This window comes from Leptodactylus fuscus, chromosome 1 (genome assembly GCF_031893055.1).
Source record: "Leptodactylus fuscus isolate aLepFus1 chromosome 1, aLepFus1.hap2, whole genome shotgun sequence".
In the NCBI taxonomy this organism is placed as follows: domain Eukaryota; kingdom Metazoa; phylum Chordata; class Amphibia; order Anura; family Leptodactylidae; genus Leptodactylus; species Leptodactylus fuscus.
Window position 1 is genome coordinate 244,113,221 of NC_134265.1, and position 22,085 is coordinate 244,135,305.

The 22,085-nt window shown below is 39.6% G+C and overlaps 2 protein-coding genes across 2 annotated transcripts in view; one reads left to right on the forward strand and one right to left on the reverse strand.

Annotated features, from left to right (window-relative positions):
* The first annotated feature begins 210 nt into the window (after positions 1-210).
* Positions 211-18,274, forward strand: LOC142217035 (serum albumin-like). The gene is made up of 15 exons (XM_075285202.1): positions 211-318; positions 614-677; positions 1,180-1,312; positions 2,082-2,287; positions 4,554-4,686; positions 6,025-6,122; positions 7,146-7,275; positions 8,340-8,551; positions 11,394-11,526; positions 11,606-11,703; positions 12,451-12,589; positions 15,073-15,296; positions 15,538-15,679; positions 17,718-17,770; positions 18,168-18,274. The coding sequence occupies exons 1-14, from the start codon at positions 240-242 to the stop codon at positions 17,760-17,762; spliced, it is 1,836 nt and encodes a 611-aa protein (XP_075141303.1). The 5' UTR covers positions 211-239; the 3' UTR covers positions 17,763-17,770; positions 18,168-18,274.
* Positions 18,275-21,284: 3,010 nt separating this feature from the next.
* Positions 21,285-22,085, reverse strand: part of RASSF6 (Ras association domain family member 6) — an 86,786-nt gene continuing 85,985 nt past the window's right edge. Inside the window, exon 11 of the mRNA XM_075285283.1 lies at positions 21,285-21,657. Within this exon, the coding sequence (XP_075141384.1) occupies positions 21,582-21,657 (76 nt within the window). The 3' untranslated portion in view covers positions 21,285-21,581. The remainder of the gene's footprint in view (positions 21,658-22,085) is intronic.

The following is a 22,085-nucleotide window of genomic DNA, read 5'->3' on the forward strand; positions in this document are numbered from 1 at the left end:
AAGTCTATCTATCTGTATACAAGGACTTTTAAAGAGTCCAGTGCCAGTACTAACTTATTTTACAATTGATTAAATATTGTGTTTTTGCCATCCCGTTATTTCAGTAACAAAGTAAACATTAATAATTTATAGAACCAGCTGATTAATGATTTGTAAATGTTTCCAGAAACCATATAAATTCTGCAGATTCTCTCATCATCTCCAGGCTTCTGAGAGGTCCTCCCCAAACATCTGCAGTCATGAAGTGGGTCACTCTGATTTGCTTGCTCCTCTGCACCCTAGTAACTGAGTCAAGGCATTTGAAGAAGAGGGATGTAGGTAAGTAATAATTGTTTAGTAGTACTATACAGGTAGTTATGATCAGAAGAGACACATTTATTCACACTTGTGTTCTTCATTCAATGCATATGCTTAAACTAGAACTAAATTTCCTCCATAAACATTGTATGAAGTGCTGTAATGGTCTATGCTGCTCTGTTAAATTACATTCTCGAAGGAGTATATAACTTTGCAAATTCCTAAAACAAAAATCTGATTATGCAGATTACTGCAGGGTGTGTTATATAAGAATTGTCTGATAACAATGTGTCCTATGTCTTTCCTATGGTAATAGATCATCATTCCCATGACATTGGTTACGTACTGAATCTTATAGGAGACAAAATGTTTAAGCAAATGTAAGTATTATTCACTGTTTTGTTGTTCACAGTTCTACATAATTATATTTAACTTTAGATATCTTCTCCGCTGTGTTATATGTGAACAAAAAATAACTACTCAAACCAATCTGACCTCCATCACTGATACTAAAAATAGCACGCACGTCCAATGGGACTAGGTTAGCATTCACTTAGATGCACCTATCACTACACGAGCAACCAGAATAAACAACATGCTACTTATCTGCAAGAAAATAAATGATTCCCAGGCTACCCATATCCTACTTTGTTATGATGGTATGGATGGTATGGTATTCTTCATAAAGTTCCATTCTCTTGCTTGTATAAGAAACTCTACCATATTGCCATATTTTTTGTAAACCTCAGCTGACCAGTAGTTATAAGTCATGGGAATGTAAAGTCCTTTCATGCAATCGATTTAACATAGTAACACACTTATCTGCCTACAGTTTTATTATGCTATAATGCAATTCTTTAATCACAATCTTCTATTTTTCAGAACGCTGGTTATAAGTGCTCAGACCTTCCCGGAATGTTCAGTTGAAGAAAACATGAAGCTAGTGGAGGAAATTGCCAAATTTGCTCAACACTGTGCAGATAATGAAGATAAAGCTGAATGCAAGAAAAAAATGGTATGATACAGTATAGCTTTTACATTGACAGCTCCACTTTGCAGTTTATTATCCAATGTAGATTTCTATGCTTTGTACAAAATTGATACTGAACATCTAATGATTTTCACTATGACTTGGACCCGGTGCGAATGGAATAACTTTTCCACTGAAGAATCCTTTTAACACATTAGTGGGGATAGGGGTAGGAGATACAATGATGAATTAGTGTGGCGGCACACGTAGGGAACCTGTAAAATATCCAATATTTGGTGAAACTTGTGATCACATGTAGAAAAGCTGTAAGAGATAGGACTTATAAGGTAACATGATATGACAATATAATTCAGTAAACTAAACAATACCGATACTCAGCTAGTCCTGATCCCACAGTGCTGCTTGCACTCTGTGGTTCCAGTGCTATCTTGGTGTTCATTATACATTCCTGCCTCAGACAGCACCAGTCATGCCCTGAAGGGTGAAACATGCTCTGTTCTCCACCTTGGTATTCAACTCTATCTGCCTCCTGGGGGTTAAAATTAGGGCAAGATCCAAAAAGCAGGACTGTGCCGAGGGTGTTCCCACTGCCATAGGGCCTGGTGCAAGTGCACCTTTGTGTTATGAATAAAATGGTCCTGGTCAGGTGGATCACTATGTAGAAGAAATCTTCCTGATGTAGAAAGGTTTTCATGTCAAATAAATCTTCAGGGGCTACATAATTTCCTACTGTAAAGGTATGGTTTTCTACAAATGGCATGTCTGAATTAATGTTTATTTTCTGCTTTTGCAGATGACTATTTTCCATGATAAAGTTTGTGCAATTCCAGACCTGCATAAATGTTATTCCAGGACTAGTGAGTGTTGTTCCAAGGCAGAGCCAGACAGAGACAAGTGCTTCCATGCCAACAGAAATTTTGATGTAGGTCAATTTCAGATACCAGATGCTGAAGCTGCCTGTAAGAAACATACAGAGCACCCTGAAGAAGCTTTACACTTGTAAGTGATTCCATATATTCCATCTTTTTCTTTTTCCTATTTCCTATACCTTAAAAGGTATCACTTATCTCCTACTTATCCCAAACTCACATTATGAAATGTCTGTGCACTGATTGTTCCGTCTGCTGAGACTTCCAGTGATGAAGAGAATGGAGGTCCTCAAGTGCCCCATATGCATAGTGCAGTGGTGCATGTGTGGCCGCTGCTTCATTCGCTTCTATAGTCTGACAGGCATCGCCAAGTACAGGCACACAGAATTGACCACTAGTCCAGTTACATTAAGTAAGTACAGTAAGTTACAGTAAGTGTTTGTTATCCCAGTGCTCAGACCCCCAAAACTTATCATCTATCAAAACACATGAACAGGGGTGGAATACAGTCAGTTTTGAAAGTAGGCTTCCTGCCCCACCATTTCCCTGCAGCCTACAAACTGATAGCAACGTGAGTGCACTACTTACCTCTCTGCTCCCTGTACCCCTCCCACTACTTCTTATAGCTGGGGATCAGTGATTTAAGTACTATTCTAATCATTTCCTTTGCATGAGGGCAGTGATGGAGGCCCAGCCACTATATAGGGGACAACTGGTGGAGGCTATTACTGAATGGGGCCAACATTAGGAATGCAGCCCATCAACTTCACAATTTATTTATTTATGGCCTGTTTGCACAGCCTAGTTTACACCCTCATCTATCCTGTTCATACAGAAAAATGTTAATAGTGGGAACACTCTTGTAACCCATTCTTGACCTCTACTGTAATAATACAGCAGATGTCAGGTGCGCTATACAGTGAAGACCTGGCGGCACTGATCGCGAGCATTAACCCTCACTTCGCTGGCGCTGGGGACAGAGATACCATTTTTCCGTGGATGGGCAGCCCCAGGAGTAAGAACTAGCGCTGTCAATCCATTACTATGAGAGCTGGGAGCCTATTAAAGGCTCCCAGGCTGGTCTCCTATTTATTTCTATAACAGGCTGCATAGAGCCTGTGTTAGCATTGTAATGCATTGCATTAATGATCAGACCCCAATGCAAAATTCAAATCACTCCCCTTTCCCCAGAACATATATGAAAGTACAAAATAAAAATTAAAGCACATACACATTAGGCATCTCGGTGTCCGAACACACCTTGTCTACAAATGAATAAAAATATTTTTCCCGTAAGATGACGCAGTATGCAGGAAAAAACACAGGAAATAAAATCAAAAGCCCTAAACTGCCATTTTTTCACTATTTTGTCTCCCATAAAATTTAGATAAAAAGCAATCAAAGCGATAGACATCAACCAAAATGATATGACTAAGAAGTACATCTGCCCTAATTTCCGCCCCCCCGCCAAAAAAAAAGACTCCCTATGCAGGACGGAAACACAGTTCTTCTCAAATTCCACTTCAGTACATTGTACAGTATACCGAATGGCTCTATGAAAAGAAAAATAATAAAGTTATGGGGTTTGAAAGCTGAAAGGAGGGGAATCAAAGTGGGACCCCATGTTACAATAACATGGCAAAAAACGTTGCATTTTACAATACATGAAAAGTGAATGGGGTTCTGACTAATTCCATCCTCAGTGGAAAAGCTGCATTTTCAAAAATGCTGAAGGTTTCGAAAGTCGCAGCATGTTAATTATACGTGTGTAAACGCTGGTGTTTTCCGTATAGGTATAAGGCCTGGTTCACATCTGCGTTCTGTATTCCATTCAGCGAGTATGCATGGGGACCCCTGAATGGAATACCGTAAGCATTGATAAGCACTGAGCTTATGAAAGCACAGGGACCCCATAGACTATAATGGGGTCTTTTTATTATCTGCGAGCTGTCTGCACGAGTCATGAGGAGAGGAAAGTAGTTCCTGAAGTACTCTTCTCTATGCATGACTCGTGCGTACAGTGTGCGGAAAACACTCGGACCCCATTATAGTCTATAGGGTCCGTGTGCTTTCGTAAGCTCACCACTCGTCAATGTGTTTGGTATTCCGTTCGGGGGGTCCCCATGCGGACTCTCTGAATGGAATACCGAACGCAGATGTGAACCAGGCAAAATAAGGGCAGAAAGTGCACAGAGGAAAACTCAGTGAAAACACAATGAAAAATACCACAGAAAAAAAACATGAAGCGTTTCTGCCTCATTTGTTTCCGCAGTGTTTGGGTTTTTTTTGTTTTTGTTTTTTTTTTGCTGCTGTTGTTTTTAGCTACGTGGGGCCTTAGCGTTATCATATAGATGGCTGTTCTCATTACACTAACTGTATGGTTTGCACTTTTTCAGCTACATTAATACTATTGCCCTGAGACACCCGGTCATTTATCCCCCAGAAGTTTTGGGACTTTCTGAAAAATATAACACTGCTATCACAGAATGCTGTGCTGAGGAGGAGAAAGCGACATGTTTTACAAATAGGGTATTGTATGTGATTTCTTGTAGTAAAATTACTACTAATATCCTACTATTATACATGTGAAAGTTTGTGCGTTTGGATGTTTGTGGGTTTGTGTGTTTGGATGTTTGTATGTTTGTTCCTTAATCACACCTAAACTACTGAACGGATATGTGTGAAATTTTGCATATACTTACCTTGGCTCCCAGAATTAAAGATAGGCTACTTTGTACATCCCTCCGCTGTCGGTCTTCACGGCAAATTACGCCGATGTTCGGCCCGGTGCCTGCTTCAAGAGATGACATCATCCCAGGCCCTTGAGAAGTAAGCCGATTGGCTGCAGTGTGGGCGGAGCTATCGGCCCTGCAGCAATGTAACAAACATGCTGTCAGGACTCCTAGGACTATAGAAATTTGGCACACTCATACATAGGAACCCCCATTAACATAAAGGGTACTTTTTATCCCAGTAAATGACGTCACTACATGACTGTAAACTAAAGTACGAATTTACACACACACTACTTTTGAGGACCTTTGATGACATCACAGGCCCTTTAGCCAACCCATTGGATCACGCTACGTGGTGGGCAGAGCTAAACACTATTTTGGGGTGGAGCTAAACAGGAGGTAGTTGGACATTGTGGAAAGCATACACTGTATGTACTCTATATACCACTATATACTACTCTATACACTGTATGTAGTCTATATACCACTATATACCACTATGTACTACTGTATACACTGTATGTACTCTATATACCACTATATACTACTGTATACACTGTATGTACTCTATATACCACTATATACCACTATATACTACTGTATACACTGTATGTACTTTATATACCACTATATACTACTGTATATACTGTATGTACTCTATATACTGCTGTATACACTGTATGTACTCTATATACCACTATATACTGCTGTTTACACTGTATGTACTCTGTATACCACTATTTATTGCTGTATACACTGTATATACTCTATATTCCACTATATACTGCTTTATACTCTGTATATACTCTCTATACCACTATATACTGCTGTATACACTCTATGTACTCTACTGTATATACTGCTGTATACACTGTATGTGCTCTCTATACCACTATATACTGCTCTATACACTGTTTGTACTCTATATACCACTATATACTGCTCTATACACTGTTTGTACTCTATGGAGGTGAATGTGGACGTACTGTAGAACCTCTAGGTATTCAAATACAGGAGCCATGTGGCTGCAGTCCTAAGAATATATAGAAAATACGTGGAAGCCTTTTAATGTACATTTGACTTTGGAAAACATTGCTACTCTTTTTCATTAACTTTTCTCTAACTTTTTCAGCTTGTTGAACTCCAGAAACTCACACATTTCATTGAAGCTACACAGAAACACACTTGCAAAGTTCTTGAAAATAGCCCAGTGGAACTCACTCAAGGCTTGTAAGTTGTAAAGAAACAGAGTTGGATTCATTCATAATAAAAGGGTATAGCTAGTTTAGTGGGGTGCCAGCATGCTACATATTGGAGAAGGCGGGAGTTCTGGAGGCCCTACCAGACAAGAGCACTGAGCAATTGCTCAGCTTGTCACCTCCTGAGGGTCAGTTCACACTAGCGTTTGGGGACTCTGTGCCTTATACTGCTTAAAATATGTGGAGTTTGAAGTCCAGCAAGCAGAACTTTTCACCCCGCCAATTTTAAGCGGAAACCGAGTGGACTCCATTATAGTCTATCCTGTCCACGGGTTTTCATGGGTAACCACTTTTCAAGCGGATAGGGTTTCCAGGGTCCCCAAGAAGACCTGAAGAATGGAAACCTGAAAACTAGTGTGAACTTAGCATAAAGCTGATCTTCCTTGTGCTTATTTGTATTTGCTGTTTCAAGAGTAACAGTATTTGTCATTATGTTATAAATCCTCCCAGAAGACAATAGATGTTGCTCAGTGGTTCGGCTACATTGAATTCCATCACAAAACAATAAAAAGAGTAAATTTATAATGACTTTCTACAACAGAAAATTATTTTCATTCATTTGAAAGAGATTGTTTGGGCAGGAAGTACATGGATTTCTGCAAGCCCCAATTTACATGTATGGAACAGTCAGAAATGGCTTCAACAAATCTGCCTTGTGTGAATTAATTTACTAGAATTGGAAACAACACTCCATTCTATGTCTAACTTCTTGCTTACCTAGCAAATGTACATTAGTAAACATTCAGGCAGTATAAGGCAGTGTAACTATGGAATTAGACTGCACAATGTTTATTTGTTATTTGTAACTATGGAAATGCATGAGTTGACATATGACATATAGACACAAAACGATTCTTAACAAAGACTAATTTCAAAGTTGCTTTATTTTTATTTTAGATGCCTTGCACCATATGTGATAGGATTTCCCTGCTTAGAGCTATATCAATGAACCATTAATCTGATATTATTCTCCAATTGATTCTCTCTACTGTAGGAAAATAGCTAAACTCTCCATAAAACACCCTGGGGCTGAGTTTGGAGTTATCATAAATCTTAGCGCTGAACATGTGCATGTGAGCAAGGACTGCTGCTCTGGCGACAAGATTGCATGTATGCTTGAGAAGGTAAGATGACTGCAGTGTTTATAAACGGACATATCTGGTGTTATATGGTATATTGATAAGTCAGTAGGTGGAAGTACTACATTTTTCTATTAAATGCAGCATCATTAGTATATGAATGCATCCCACATTATGAAAACTGCTCAAGAAAAATATAAAGGATTAGATATGTGCACAGACAATATATGATGGCACCTGGAATCCCAACAGGTCCATTTTACAAACATCCCATGGGCTATTCCTTGTGCCATAGTAACACTGCTCCTACTGGAGTAAAGTATCCAATGGAAAATTCTATGCTCTTTCTAAATTTAGCATCAAGCAGAGGTATCGTATGTGCCCACAAGAGTCTATTATGTAAACAGGGATCTATATTAAGGTCATGAGCATGACCTTGATTTACAGAACTGACAGAAACATTTTGTGTCTTATCATACCTCCAAGCTTTCAAAGGAATAAAAGATGGACAAAATCCGTGGTGCATTGTGTGCCGTGGTGAGTTTAAGTATTATAAGCCATTCCTCCAGCTCTACCCATGCCCACTTTGACTGTGCCCTCTCCCTACCACGTCCCATGTACAGTGGCCCTGTGGTGGTTCCAACATGGTACTGTGCCCTTTATGGTTTTGAACAGTACAATGTCCCCTTGTAGCTCCTACAGTATAGCGATCCCCTCATTGGGAATCTCTGCTGTAATAATGCTGAGCTTCAGGTAAGCTGAAGTGTTTTTATGGAAACGCCAACAAAAATCTCTTCTCAAGAAAGCCTTTAAAGTTCTGCTATAAGTGAAGTCAAGATCTGTTTAATGGATGTGATGTACTTTCTGTATAAATGTAATCCTTTGCCTATTACACAGATAAATAAGGAATGCATATTCTTGTTTCTAATATAATTGGAGTTGCATAGCCTTTACCTATAGCTGCAAATTAAATATATTGCATCCTGAAATAGGAGATAACCTTTTCAAAATATTGGATCTTCTAGACCTGATTTCACTGTATGTGTATAAAGTATAGACATCTCTACATAGTGATACACATGATTAATACTATGTTTTTTTGTGGGCAGCTGGAATATACCCAACATATGTGTGATAATCAGGAGAAGATCTCCTCCAGCTTGAAAGTTTGTTGTGACAAGCCTGTATTTCAACGCGCTCCCTGTCTCAAGAAGTTGCCTAATGATCCAGCCCCAGAAAATCTGCCTACCCTTAATAAGTTTTTAGAGGATGAAGCAGTGTGCAAAAACTTTGCAGAAAATGGAGACAACTTCATAGCCACGTAAATATACATATTTACATTCAGAAATGTATATACATAATTTATGCTAACAGCAGTTTGCTTTTGTTAAAGCAAGTTATGATTGAGTACAAAGTGCTTGAATGCAATGGTGGAAACTCCACAAACCTTTATTATTTATCTGTGTATCACATGATCCATATCGCTCTATATCCCTGTCTGTGGCATATATTAACACGTTATATCCAAAGGAAACCTTTTCAAAATTTATTTAAACAGAGTAACCATGCTAATATATTTCTATTATATTTACAGTGTAGAAACTGGCATAGAGCGATGATATTGTGCCACACATTTGGTGCTAAACCCTTTCTGGTGCCAAAATAAAGGCTATAGCCTGTTCATAAATCAGCCATGCCATGAGCCTGTTGAGGCGTACAAAACGCTAGTCTTGACCCTTCCTTATATCCACCACACTATGACAGTGGATGTTGCATCTTTACACCAATCTCCACTGTATTATACCAGTTTATTAACTGCGTATGGCTGCTGCTTATTTGCCTGGGATCACCATCACCTTGAGTGAGATTTGAGGGTAGTGATCAGTTACTTGTTAATACATTGGTTGAACTAAAGATAAGATAAGATAAGATAAGATAATCCTTTAATAGTCCCACCTTGGGGAAATTTCAGCGTGTTACAGCAGCATAGTAATACAGATACAGGATAATACAGAGTAATATGTTACAGACGTAGACACAGATAAGCTGAGAAGAGAAGATATACTAGGAGTCCATGGCAGCTAAGGAAAACAGAAGAGAAAGAGGAAGACCTCATGGTCATCCTCATAATCATTAGTTCTCTGTGCGGAGAGCTCTTCGTTTGGTCTGATGTAGATTATACAGCCTGGTCGCGGTTGGAAGGAAGGACCTGCGATAGCGCTCCTTCTCACACTTGGGGTGAAGCAGACGGTCGCTTACAGTGCTGCCAAGTCCCATCAGGGTCCCATACATGGGGTGGGATTTGTTCTCCCGCATGGAGGTCACCACAGACAGTATCCTTCTGTCACCCACCACCTGTACTGGGTCCAAGGGGCTCCCCAGGACAGAGCTGGCCCTCCTGATCAGCCTGTCAAGTCTATTTCTGTCCCTGGTTGATATACTGCTTCCCCAGCAGGCCACACCGAAAAAGATGGCTGAGGCAACCACAGAGTTGAAGAAGGCCCTAAGAAGTGTCCCCTGGACTCCGAAGGCCCTCAGCCTCCTGAGCAGGTAGAGTCTGCTGTGGCCCTTTCTGTGCAGCGCCTCCAGGTGATCAGCCCAGTCTAGTTTATTATTGAGGAGCACGCCCAGGTACTTATAGGTCCTGACTATCTCAATACATGTTCCTTGGATCTCCACCGGGGTCGGAGCACCTCTCCGTTTACTAAAGTCCACCACCATCTCCTTGGTCTTCCCAGCATTAATCCTGAGCTGGTTCTGCTGGCACCATTCAACAAAATCCCGGTTTAAGTCTCTGTATTCCCTATCATCGCCATCAGTGATAAGGCCGACTATAGCAGAGTCATCGGAGTACTTCTGTAAGTAACAGCTGGATGAGTTGTGCCTGAAGTCAGCAGTGTACAGTGTGAAGAGGAATGGGGCAAGAACTGTACCTTGAGGTGCCCCCGTACTACAGATCACAGTGTCAGACACACAGTCCTGGGCTCTCACATACTGAGGGCGGTTTGTCAGGTAGTCTAGGATCCAGTTGGACAGGTGATGGTCCACACCACCAAGGTTCAGCTTCTCCCTCAGTAGCCCTGGCTGAATGGTGTTGAACGCACTGGAGAAATCAAAGAACATTATTCTCACAGTGTTCCCGGGTTTCTCCAGGTGAGAGAGAGCTCTGTGAAGAAGGTGGATGATGGCGTCATCAAAAATGGGGGTTGGGGTTCAAAAATGCCCAAGCTACAAAATTATAAAAATATTTTTCCCATACAGTGAATGCCATTTTGCCTCCCATAAAATTTTTTATAAAAAGCAATTGAAACATCGGACATTTCCCAAAATGATATAAATAAAAAAAACATATGACCCTGCAAAAAAGATGTCTTATACATAAATATATGAATTAAAATGTAACAAAAACTATATAAATAATCGCTGTAATTGTACTGACCCATAGAACACAAGTAAGGGCTCATTCACATTTGCACCCAGAGTCTCCATTATGCAGGTTTCCGTTTCCTGCCCGAAACTGGGCAGGAAACGGAAATCTTCAGGCATTTTTCAAACCCATTTAAATGAATGGGTTTGAAAAGTGTCCGGCAGTGAGCGCTGGTGAGCGTTTTGTGCTCTCCGCGGCAAAACCTTTTTTTTTAACCGGACATAAAATGGGACATGCAGGACTTTGTGTCCGGTTTAAAAAAAAACGGTTTCGCCGTGAAGAGCATAAAAAGCTCACCGGCGCTCACGGCCGGACACGGTCTGATAGATTTCCGTCTTCTTTCTGCAGAAGACGGAAACTTGAGAATGGAGACCGGACGCTGGTGTGAACCCAGCATAACACATCATTTTGGCTGCACAGTGAAAGCTGTAAAAACAAAGCCTGTAAAAAAAAATTGTGCAAATACAGTCTCTCTATTTCCACCCCATTGACTGAGTTTTTATTCCAGCTTCATACAGAATGATATTAAATGGTACCACTACAACATACAATTTGTCCTGTAAAAAAATTAGCCCTCACATGGCTTTCTGAGTGGAAAAATAAAAAGTTATAGCCTTTGTAAATCAAAAATCAAAAACCCAGTATGTCTATAATTCTCACGAGACAAAATAAAATACCACATAGTCTACAATGTGATACAATAAACATAATATTGTTTTCATTTTATGTTGTTTAGGTTTCTTCATGAATTTGCAATAAGGCATCAGGAATTACATCCCTTAAACTGTATGAGAACTAGCAAAGGCTACAAGCAGTTACTTACACACTGCTGTGCTACTGAAAATCCTGTGGAGTGCCTCAAGACTGGGGTATGGCTACTTAGCCAGAGAGTTAATGTAATACATCATAAAAATTCTCATTTACTAAAATTGTTTTGTTACTTTGCAGCATGAACAATTTCAGGCTAGAATTAAAGAAAGCCAGGATTTACTCAAGAAAAATTGTGGACTGTTAGAAAAGGTTGGACCTCATGTCTTTATGATGAAGTAAGTGTACAGAAAATCTTATAAAATATTTGACTATACATCAGTGAATAGTAGTATAATGTGCGTGTTTGGGGGCGGGGGGGGGGGTAGATTTTAGCACAAAAAGCTATTCCTTACATCCCTCAAGCCGTACATAAACTCACTTTGCATGCAGGTGTTTTAAATAGAAAGAAAATTGTAAACTACTTCTAGATACCTCTGGTGGTGTCATATCTCCCTTCAAAACAAAGAACCTTCTTTTTCCTGACATGAGAGTTGGGACAACCCAAAACACATTAGATGGTCAACCTGTCCCATAAAAATTGGCAGGTTTAGTTGACATCAGTCTAATGTATATGACCATTTTTGAGGGATTTTCCAGGACTATCTTTAGAATATGGGCCAAACATTTGCTTTGCCATAAAGAAACATGGATGACTTAATATTTAGAGGGCTTTGCAACAGTAGAGAAAAGATGAAACTACTGACTTAAAACTGGTTGGATGGAGTTAGAATCGTATGAGCAGCCATATTGTTTAGGATACACAATAGAATTCAGATAGTTTACAGGATAAATAACATGAGTATGATAACCCTCTCATAGATCTAAACATATGAATTATATCAATATGAAATGAATGATTCATGACTATAGAAAAAGAGATTGTTAGTGATAAATGTATGTTGAAATATAGATTAACACATCTTTTCCAACTCAATTTGGAAAGAAAAATGATGTGGGAGATTAATATATCCTTTTTTTTCTAGAAAGATAATGGATTATACACCAAAAATGCCACAAGTCTCAGACGACACTCTTCGTGAAATCGCTAGCAAAATGACAAACATTGGTCTTACGTGTTGTTCACGTCCCGAAAACCAGAAAATGTCTTGCTCTGAAGACAAAGTATGTTGAGTTATTTAACTTGAAGTTATGTGTTAATTCTGTTATGCCCATGGTGTTTCCAGTTATAAAGCAGGAGAATTCAAATTTCTTCTATACTTCTCATTCCTTTTGTAGCCACACTTGGCTTTGGCTCAATAAAATGCAACAGAATCTACAACAAATAAAGCTAAGTTTCCGCAACACGAGGCCTCAAACTAATCCTAGAATTCACTTATACTGCAAGTAGACTTAAAAGTCAATGCACAGGAAAATCAGCTTACCATTTTATAGCTATAATCCCTGGTATCCCTTCCATGTCCATAGAGACTATGCAGGCTTCACTTAATCCGCATGGTCAGTATAAATAGTAGATGCCGGTTGGGTATAAAAAAAAAATCAAAATTTATTTAAACAGAGTAACATAGGAAAGACCTATTCTGATCCTGGAAAACAGATTTATTCTTTGAAGGGGCTCAAGGGTTCCATTTGGTCATCAGACTCAGACTGCACAACATTCATGACCTTGGATGACACTGGATTGTCTGAATGGGCAATTGCACGAAGCAGAATGACAATGATGCAAAGTCCATCAAATTCATCTTCGTATAAGGGCTAGTTCACACGTAAAAACCTCATGGCTTATTTTGGTCCTGAAAAAAACCGCATCCTAATTAGGAAGCTTTTTTTTTTACCTTGCCAAGCTTTTTGTGGAGCTTTTTTTTGTAAAAACCGCTTCCAGAAAAAGCCAGGCTGTTTTTCCCTCCCATAAAGAGAATGGGCTAAAAAACCCGCTAGCGTCGCTTATTTTTGCAAAAAAACACGCGGGAAAAAAACGCACGGTTTTTGCTTCCCATTCACTTCTATTGCTTTCTTCAGGCGGAAAACGCCTGAAGAAAGGTCATGTCGCTTCTTTTTTCCGCTAGCTGAAAATAACCTAGCAGAAAAAAGAAGCTAGCAGAAAAAAAAAGCTAGCTGTTCACATAGGGCTTCATTGTAAAGGGGCTGATTTTGAAGCGAAATCCGCTGTCAAAAACCTCCCCTTAAGCTGTAATTTTTTTTTGTAACATAGATCTACAATGCATTTCTTTTGTATTATGTTTCATGGTTCTAGTATGGTTGTTAACCACTTCAGTACCGGGACAATTTGTGGTCCAAGACCAGACACATTTTAGGTTTATTTTGTATGTGCAGTTTAGAGGGCTGTAACATTTTTCTCATACGTCTCATTCAACTAATTTTTGCATCTTTTTTCAGGGACACATAGGGCTTTATTTTTATGTTGTTTTTATTTTCGAATGTGTTTTAATTTTTTTTATATCCGGGAAAATATAAACATAATAGGAGGGAAATTGTGTCTGGTTTACACTTTTCTTTTTTTTTTTTTTTTTTTTTAATTTAATAATAGGAGGGAAATTGTGTCTGGTTTACACTTTTCTTTTTTTTTTTTTTAATTTAATAATAGGAGGGAAATTGTGTCTGGTTTACACTTTTCTTTTTTTTTTTTTTTATTTAATAACACAAAGTACAACTGAAAAACTTTATAAAATAGTTTTTCCTCTCTATTACGGTAACTTTTATTTTATATGGTGTCGTCGGGGGTGGAGCTATAATATAATATAACCTTTAATAACGTCATTTTATTGGCATATTATTTTACTTACTATTTTACTTTTTTTTAAAAAAAATTATTTCATTTCATTTATTTTATAACTTTTTAATTAATTTTTTAATATTTTTTTTCAGATGGTATCCCCATAAGGTCATAAAAGACCCTTGGGGACATCTGATCACTTCTTTTTTTGTACTGGAGGCTGATTTCTCCTATAACTGAGGCTGGTACATTTAGCCCCAGTTTCAGGAGGAATACAGCCTCCAGCACGCTGCTTTACATGGTATACAGATGCTGCTTCCGGCGGATCACATGACTGCCAGGTCAGAGGGAGGCCACATCATGACGGCGCCCATAGCCGTGTATACAGCGCTCATTGAGCGCTGTATACACAGCGAACGAGAAGGCAGGGATGGGAATAAACCTTCCCTGTCTTCTCTCTGGGAGCTCCGGCTGAAGTTACAGCCAGCTCCCGGTGAAAGCAGCTGCATGATCTTGTGCAGCTGCTGTGTTCTGATTGGACGTACCGGTACGTCCTGTCAGAACAAGACAACCACTATCCGGACGTGTATATAGTCTATGGGCGGTCCGGAAGTGGTTATAGAGGCCCACAAGGTTCTCAACCTCTTGTCTGTATATTTATATCTGTTTGGTCACAGAAAGATTAGATTATTTCCAACAACAAACAATAGAATTAATCTCAGGGTAACATATACACTTCCTAAATGCTTATTGAAATAAATACAGATAGAGAAACACTTTAAAGGCTAATCACAAATTTGCAATGATAAATACCAATTGATACTGCACATTGGGGATACATTATATAATATATGCTTTAATGTATACTGCAGTTATTTGCCAAATTAAATATATTTATTTTTTCTGTTTCCAGCTGGATTTATTACTAGGAGAAATGTGCGAAAAACAATCACAAACATTTATAAATGACCAAGTACGTCGCTGTTGTGATAATCCGCTATTGGAAAGAAGAGAGTGCTTCACAAATCTTGGACCTGACCAAACTTTCAAACCATCAGAATTTAATGAAGCTGACTTTCACATTGGTGCTGAAATCTGTGAAGGTTCAGAAAAAGAGCAGCAGACCAAAAGACTCCTGTAAGTGCTAAGAAGTCAGATCCTTATTGTTATATTCCCATCTACCCTTTTTGATAAATATCGATCTTGGAAATTAATATATAATTACAGAGACCTGCATTTCACATATTCCATTATAATTGAAAATGTCTGAACAGTTCTCTTTACCCATTAGCAGTGCTATAAACAACTGTATACAATGCCCTGCAATTGTTTTAGCTTGTTCATTTTATTAATGTATAATTTTATAATCTATTTTCAGCGTCCTTATTAGGTTTATGAAACAGGCTACTACCATGTCAAGTGAAAACCAGCATGCTATGGTTGAAAAATTCACAAATGCAAGGGAGAAGTGTTGTGCTGCACCTGCTGCAGAAGATAGAAAACTTTGCTTTGAAACAGAGGTACGTTTCTTATATTATGGTTTACATGCAACTACTATTCAGTATTGAGATCTTAAATCTATTCAAAGGAATTGATAGAAAAAAATTCTCCATGAAAATTGCTTCTCTTCTTGGCGCGATTCCAGTCCAAGTGAATAGGGCTGAATTTATTTTTGTCGGTCATAACTTTTGGGCTACTTGTTAGGTCTGCTCATTTAGGGTACAGTCAGTGGTATATATTGAAGCTCCTGGGACCCTCTACAGAATCCTACTTACTTATGGGCTGTTTAGATAGTGGTATATTTATGTGGCAGGGGGACCTTTGGGGCCCTCACTGGGTCCAGGGCCTGGTAGTGACTGCTAATGCTACACCCCTATAACTACATCCCTGGCTACAGTTGTGATAGTAGCATAGAATGCAAAAGTCTGGAATAGTGTCCTGTCTCTCCAGTGACTGAGGCCGCTGCTCCAGGGGCATAACTACCAGGGTAGCAGTGGTAGCAGCTGCCACACGGTCTGGGAGATTAGCGGTGCAGTGACAGCCGCTATGTTTTTTGTTTTTTTTTTACTAGTAACTCCAGCCAGTAACGGCCCTATTTACTTTCCGATCCTGGCAGGGGCCGGGTTCGGTAAGTGACACCGCGGGCCCCACAAACACTATTATTCTACTCATGGGTCTTTTCAGACTTCTGAGTATAATGATCGGAGGCCCAGGAGAGGTAAGGGAACATAAAAAAACAGTGTTATTTACCTCTCCTGGCTCCAGACAGGCTTCGGCCAACTTATGTGACATCGCTGGCATCACATGACCAGGACCTGCGTCCCGGGTCATGTGACATCCCAGATGTCATTGAAGCTAGCCGACACCAATGAGGAGTGCAGTGGAGCCAGGGATAGGTAAGTAACTTTTATGTTAGTATCCCCCCTCGGTCTCCAATTATTATACTCTGGGGTCTGAAAAGACCCCAGAGTATAATAATTGTTCATGGGTGTCCACAGTGGGGCATAATATTGTGTTCAGGGGCCACTATGGGGCATAATAGTGTGTGTAGGGGTCACTATGGGGCATAAAACTGTGTGCAGGGGCCACTATGGGGCATAATACTGTGTACAGGGGCCTCTATGGGGAATAATACTGTGTACATGGGCCACTATGTGGCATAATAGTGTGTGTAGGGGCTACTAAGGGGGATAATATTGCGCGCAGGAATGCGGGGGAAGGGGGGTCGGTCGGGTTCTTCAGCATTGGTCGGAGGGGGTGGGACCATGTCAAAAGTTCACCACGGGGCCCCATCATTCCTAGTTACGCCACTGCGCTACTCTATTTCTATCCCATGCTTCACACTGCAGTTTTGTTAGCTCCTGTCTGATACATCCAGGCCCAGTACCAATTTATAAAAAAGTAAGTACATGAAAGTTGGACTTATGTATTGTGAGAAAAATAAGACTGATATTCACACACATAGGGGCTGATTTATCAAAAGTAATGTTTTGATAACCCCTGCCCTGCTGCAGCTTTCCTCATAATAAATTAGGAGCATCCTTAGGATACATGTGCCTAAACAGAAATCTACAATCTCCTTTTTACCGTTGATTTCTGGCACCATATGTACCAGAAAACTGGTGTAAATTATGATAATTTTGATGGCCCCACAATTTCCCTCTCAACAAGCCATGATAAATAAGCTCTGTGATGAACTTCAGTATGGTGCTTGCGGCTGGAAGTAATATAAATATGTTTTCTCCTTCCTTCCTCACTCCCTAACCATCCACGTAGGCCTACTAAAGCTCTCGGTTAAAGGGGATGGTGTACAAGTAGCTGCTCTCCACTGTTAGATCATCCAATCAACCTCAAGCTCCCATTGTAGGAGAAATTTAGGGTAATCAAGTTCCAAGTCTTCAGACACCTGCAAAATTACCATAACACAGCTTTTTACCATACTAATAACCAGAAGAAAGATATTAAAATAGGAATGTATTTATGTATGCAAATTTCTTATATAATCAGCTAGTTGTTTAAATGGTTATTTACCTTATTTTTATTTTATTTTTCTTTTAGCGCCCAAATATTATAGCGTACTTGAGGCAACAGCTAGAACTGTAACGTAAGAGGTAAATATATAAAATATGACTGTCTTTTAGAGCAAACACAATTCTTGATAAATAGGATTAATTTACTTCTATATGTAATATAATTTTATTATAACATACATTAATTTATTTGCATTACTAGCACAATATTGTTACAAAACAATACAGGTTACAAGTTCATATATGATATTTATAAAGTAATTTCTCCCTTTCATATGTGGTGCATTCAATTATCTCTATAGGGCACCTTTTTATGCTCTATTCTATGTTTGTTATTATCCTTATTAATATGAATTGAGGTAAAACAAAAAAGCCTAACTTGGTCCAGGTCCTATCATGGTCATGGTTATAAAAGAAGCAGGAATTTCTTGACTTGTTGGTTCACCTTCTAAAATTAACTTCTTCCTTCTTTTTACAGACTGCAGCCTTACTTACGAGGAAGACCAGGGTCCTTTAACATCTGTTCTTTACCAAAAGTCTTAAAAGACTCAAACAAAAATATACAGATATTTTACAACAAGAAATAAAGCTCTTGTGAATGAAGCCTTGGTCTCTTGATTATTTTATTGTGGCAGACAAATGGTGTATATCTCTATAAAGAGATATAAAAAAAGATAAGTGGGAATAACAAAAGCGTTAATGTGAAATGTAAAGGGCATAATAAACTATGAGTATCTGCACATATGTTAAAAACCATCTTCACTAGGGCTATTTACTGTATTTAGTACATGGTCTATTCAGCAATATCATAAGATAATTGAGATGGTGTGAAAGTTAAGCCATCAGATAATGAGAGTGATATTCTACTACCAGCTAGCTGTAAGTAAAGGTTGGGTCAATGGTGGGGTTATTAATCCTTCATACAACAGCAACACAGCTGGGACATTATATATACCCGTCAGGTGGTTTTTCAACCATAAATTTGCCTTGTCATGTGCAGGATAAAAATAAATTCCTATTGCTGCCCCCCTGTAATCTTACTGTTGCAGCAATGGGAATGTATAAATGTTTGAAAGCATAAAAATCCATATGCAAATTAACCTAAGTAGTCAAGTTGGACGAGGTGCGGCTTCAGTCTAGTCACAATGTCCATTTGCTAATCACATGTCCTGTGTATGAGTGACATTTCCCTCACAGTCCCCTCAGATGTCAATCATGTACAAAGGGTGTGAATAGCAAGCCGACTGTGTGACTAGATCAGTGACGGTAAACCTATGACAACTGTGTTAAAGGTGACATGCCAAGACTTTTTGGGTGACACACATTGTGCAATTTCTGCAGCTGACAGTGCCCCTACAAACTATTAGCATAACTAATAGCACCAGTGGTATAAGTACTGCCATGGCAGCTATAGCAGCTGCTACAGGGCCTGTGACCTTAGGGAGCCCAGTGGGCACCTGATGCTTTTTTATTTTTATAATAAGCTGTTACCTGCTGGAGTAATCCCAGAAGGTTTACTTACAGATCCCTGTTCTGGCTCACTGCTGCCTCCACTTGCCCTTCTGCCCTCCAGGGCGCCCCGTGTGTTCCAACAATGTGAAACAAAGACCCCAGAGTATAATAATAGTTCATAGGTTGTATTCCCCTGTAATACTGGCACAATAGTAGGTGGAGCAGCTATGTGCTCAGCAGGGGCTTCCATTTTTATGGTTTCTGTAGTGATACATCCTCAGAATACACACCTCCTCATCTGGTCCATAAACACCTGCGTATGGAAGACAAATATACTCTCTTACAAAAATAAACATATCTATACAATCTTAAGCAGCTAAGAGGGGCCACATGGTGGCTCAGTGGTTAGCACTGTATCCTTGCAGCACTGGAGTCCTCAGTTCAAATCCTGCCAAAGGCAAAAAAAACATCTGCAAGGAGATTGTATGTTCTCCCCATGTTTGTGTAGATTTCCATCCCATACTCCAAAGACATACCAATAGGAAAAAATGTACGTTGTGAGCTCTATGTGGGGCTCACAACCTACATTTTTTTTAAAAAAATCTTAAGTAGCTATCTCCTTGATGCCAATCCTACCCTTTTTCTTTCAATTATCCTGCAGGGACTATTCTTTTCTTGGCTTCCTGCTTCCCTACACTTTGCAGCACATGAAAAAAGTAGGAGAGAGAGTGCATCATTCAGACCTCTAAGGCCCCGTTCCCACGGAGTAACGCAGTGCTCATTCTGACACGCAGGGCCGCACCTCTAATGAGGCGAGGTAAGGCACTCGCCTCAGGCGGCACACAGGAGGGTGGTGGCAGCCCGGGCAATTTTTATTTTACTTTTTTCATTTTTTTTTACTTTTTTTTTTTTCTTTGAACCAGTGCAGGAGAACTGCTGCTCTCCTTGCGCTGGTTCAGACGTCTATGTATCAGCGTAGGTGGCGTCATCACGCCGCCTACGCTAACACATAGACGTCTGAAGTCTGCCGAGAGAAGAGGATTGCGGAGGCAGCGGGAGCAGCAGCAGCGCGATCGGTAAGTATAATATTTTTTTTGTTTTATAATAGGCCGCTACCTGCTGGAGTATCTCCAGCAGGTAGCGGCCTATTTATCAACCTGCCCGGACTTGCTCGCTGCCCGCTTCCCCTTGTACTATAGGCCGCGGAGGCCGGCAGTGAATAGGCCCAGGCCAGGCCACGATCCCACTGCCGCTATTATTATACTCGGGGGGGTCTTTTCAGACCCCGAGTATAATAATTGGAGCCCCAGGGGAGGTGAGGGAACATAATAAACAATGTTACTTACCTCTCCGGGATCCGATGTTAATCCTAGCTGGCTTCAGGCCTACATGGTAATGCCCAGACGTCACGTGATCTGGTATATTACCATATAGGCCCAAAGCCTGCTAGGATTGAAGAGGACCTTTCATGGGTTTGGGGCACATGCAGTGTTATATACCGCTAGAAAGCCGACAGTGCGCTGAATTCAGCGCACTATTGGCTTTCCTGATCTGTGTACGTGTTTACGTGTCAGAATGAGTGCCGCGTTACTCCGTGGGAATGGGACCTAAGAAAGCACAAATCTTCCTGCAAAAAAAAATCTCACTTCCTTCTTTCTTTGCCACCCGAAAATAAAAAATACAATCATAAGTTAAGCATTTATATATATATATTAAAATTGAGTTTGTCTATTGAGGTTTACATTAAAGTTTAAGAAAACATTTGTTTATGTTTTCATAAATCAATAGGATGGGTAACGGGAACAAACTTTGCAATTTACTTCACTAAAGAAAAGTGCAGGTTACAATGGGCTATATGTAGGGGCAGAGGGAAGAGAAGAAGGAGAAAGACGGTGATATGGACCTGTCTACAGCATTATATGAGTCATGTCTGTCAGGAAAAGGCTTGATACTAATTCCTGACAACCCAGCTGTGTTGTGAAAAAGAACTGTCTCTATATATTGCTTATGTCTGTCTTATAGAGGTGCTCTCATTTTCCCTCCCCGCCACTCTCCATAGAGTTCTATTGTATAGATTTGATCAGTAACAGAAAGTGGCAAATAAGTGAAGAAACAGACACTTTAAGATATATATTTAGCTCCATTTGGAACAAGTCACACTTCAATATTACATTAAAGTTTCAGTATTGACTGCACTTCATATCTTCACATAGCCATTCACATATATCTTGTAACTGAGAAATAAATAAATCATTATTGATATATCCAATGAGCCTTATGATAGGAAAGCTCAAATCCAAACATCACTGCAACTTCAAGCTGTGTCCTCTTTTGCATGGCCTTATTTGATCTAACAGAAATTTGTTCTCTGTTGTCACCTCCCATGTAAAACATTGATAGTTTCATCGTCATCCAGTCTCTCTTTATAAATTGGAAATCATTATACCGTGGTTTCAGTCTTTTTAGCAGTTTTTGAATTAAGGTATTGACGCAAGATAGATTTCTCGTGGACATACCTGAAAAAAAAAAGTTAGATTAATGTTGGCAAAACCCACAATTTTTGGCAGGACTGGTGGATCAAATGTTTCTTTTATGTCCAACAACAGGACGAAAATCTAACAGCCTAAGGCTAGGTTCACATCTATGCATGGGTATTTTAAAACCTGAATGACACATAACTGGACCGCTAAAATAGAAGTTACCAGCGGACTGCATAGACTATAATAGGTCAGCTCAATGTTTGTCGTGTTTCCACCATTTTTACACTGAAATTAGCGGAGAGAAAAGTCCTCCATGTAGAATTTTTCTCTCTGCAAATATTCAGCAGTTTGTGCAGCAGAGTCTCCAATGCACATGTCAACATAGCCTCATCCTTAAGTATGTTCTCAGGGTATATAAACCACTGTCATACACCCCTAGCCTTAGCTTACCTTCCCGAGCCTAC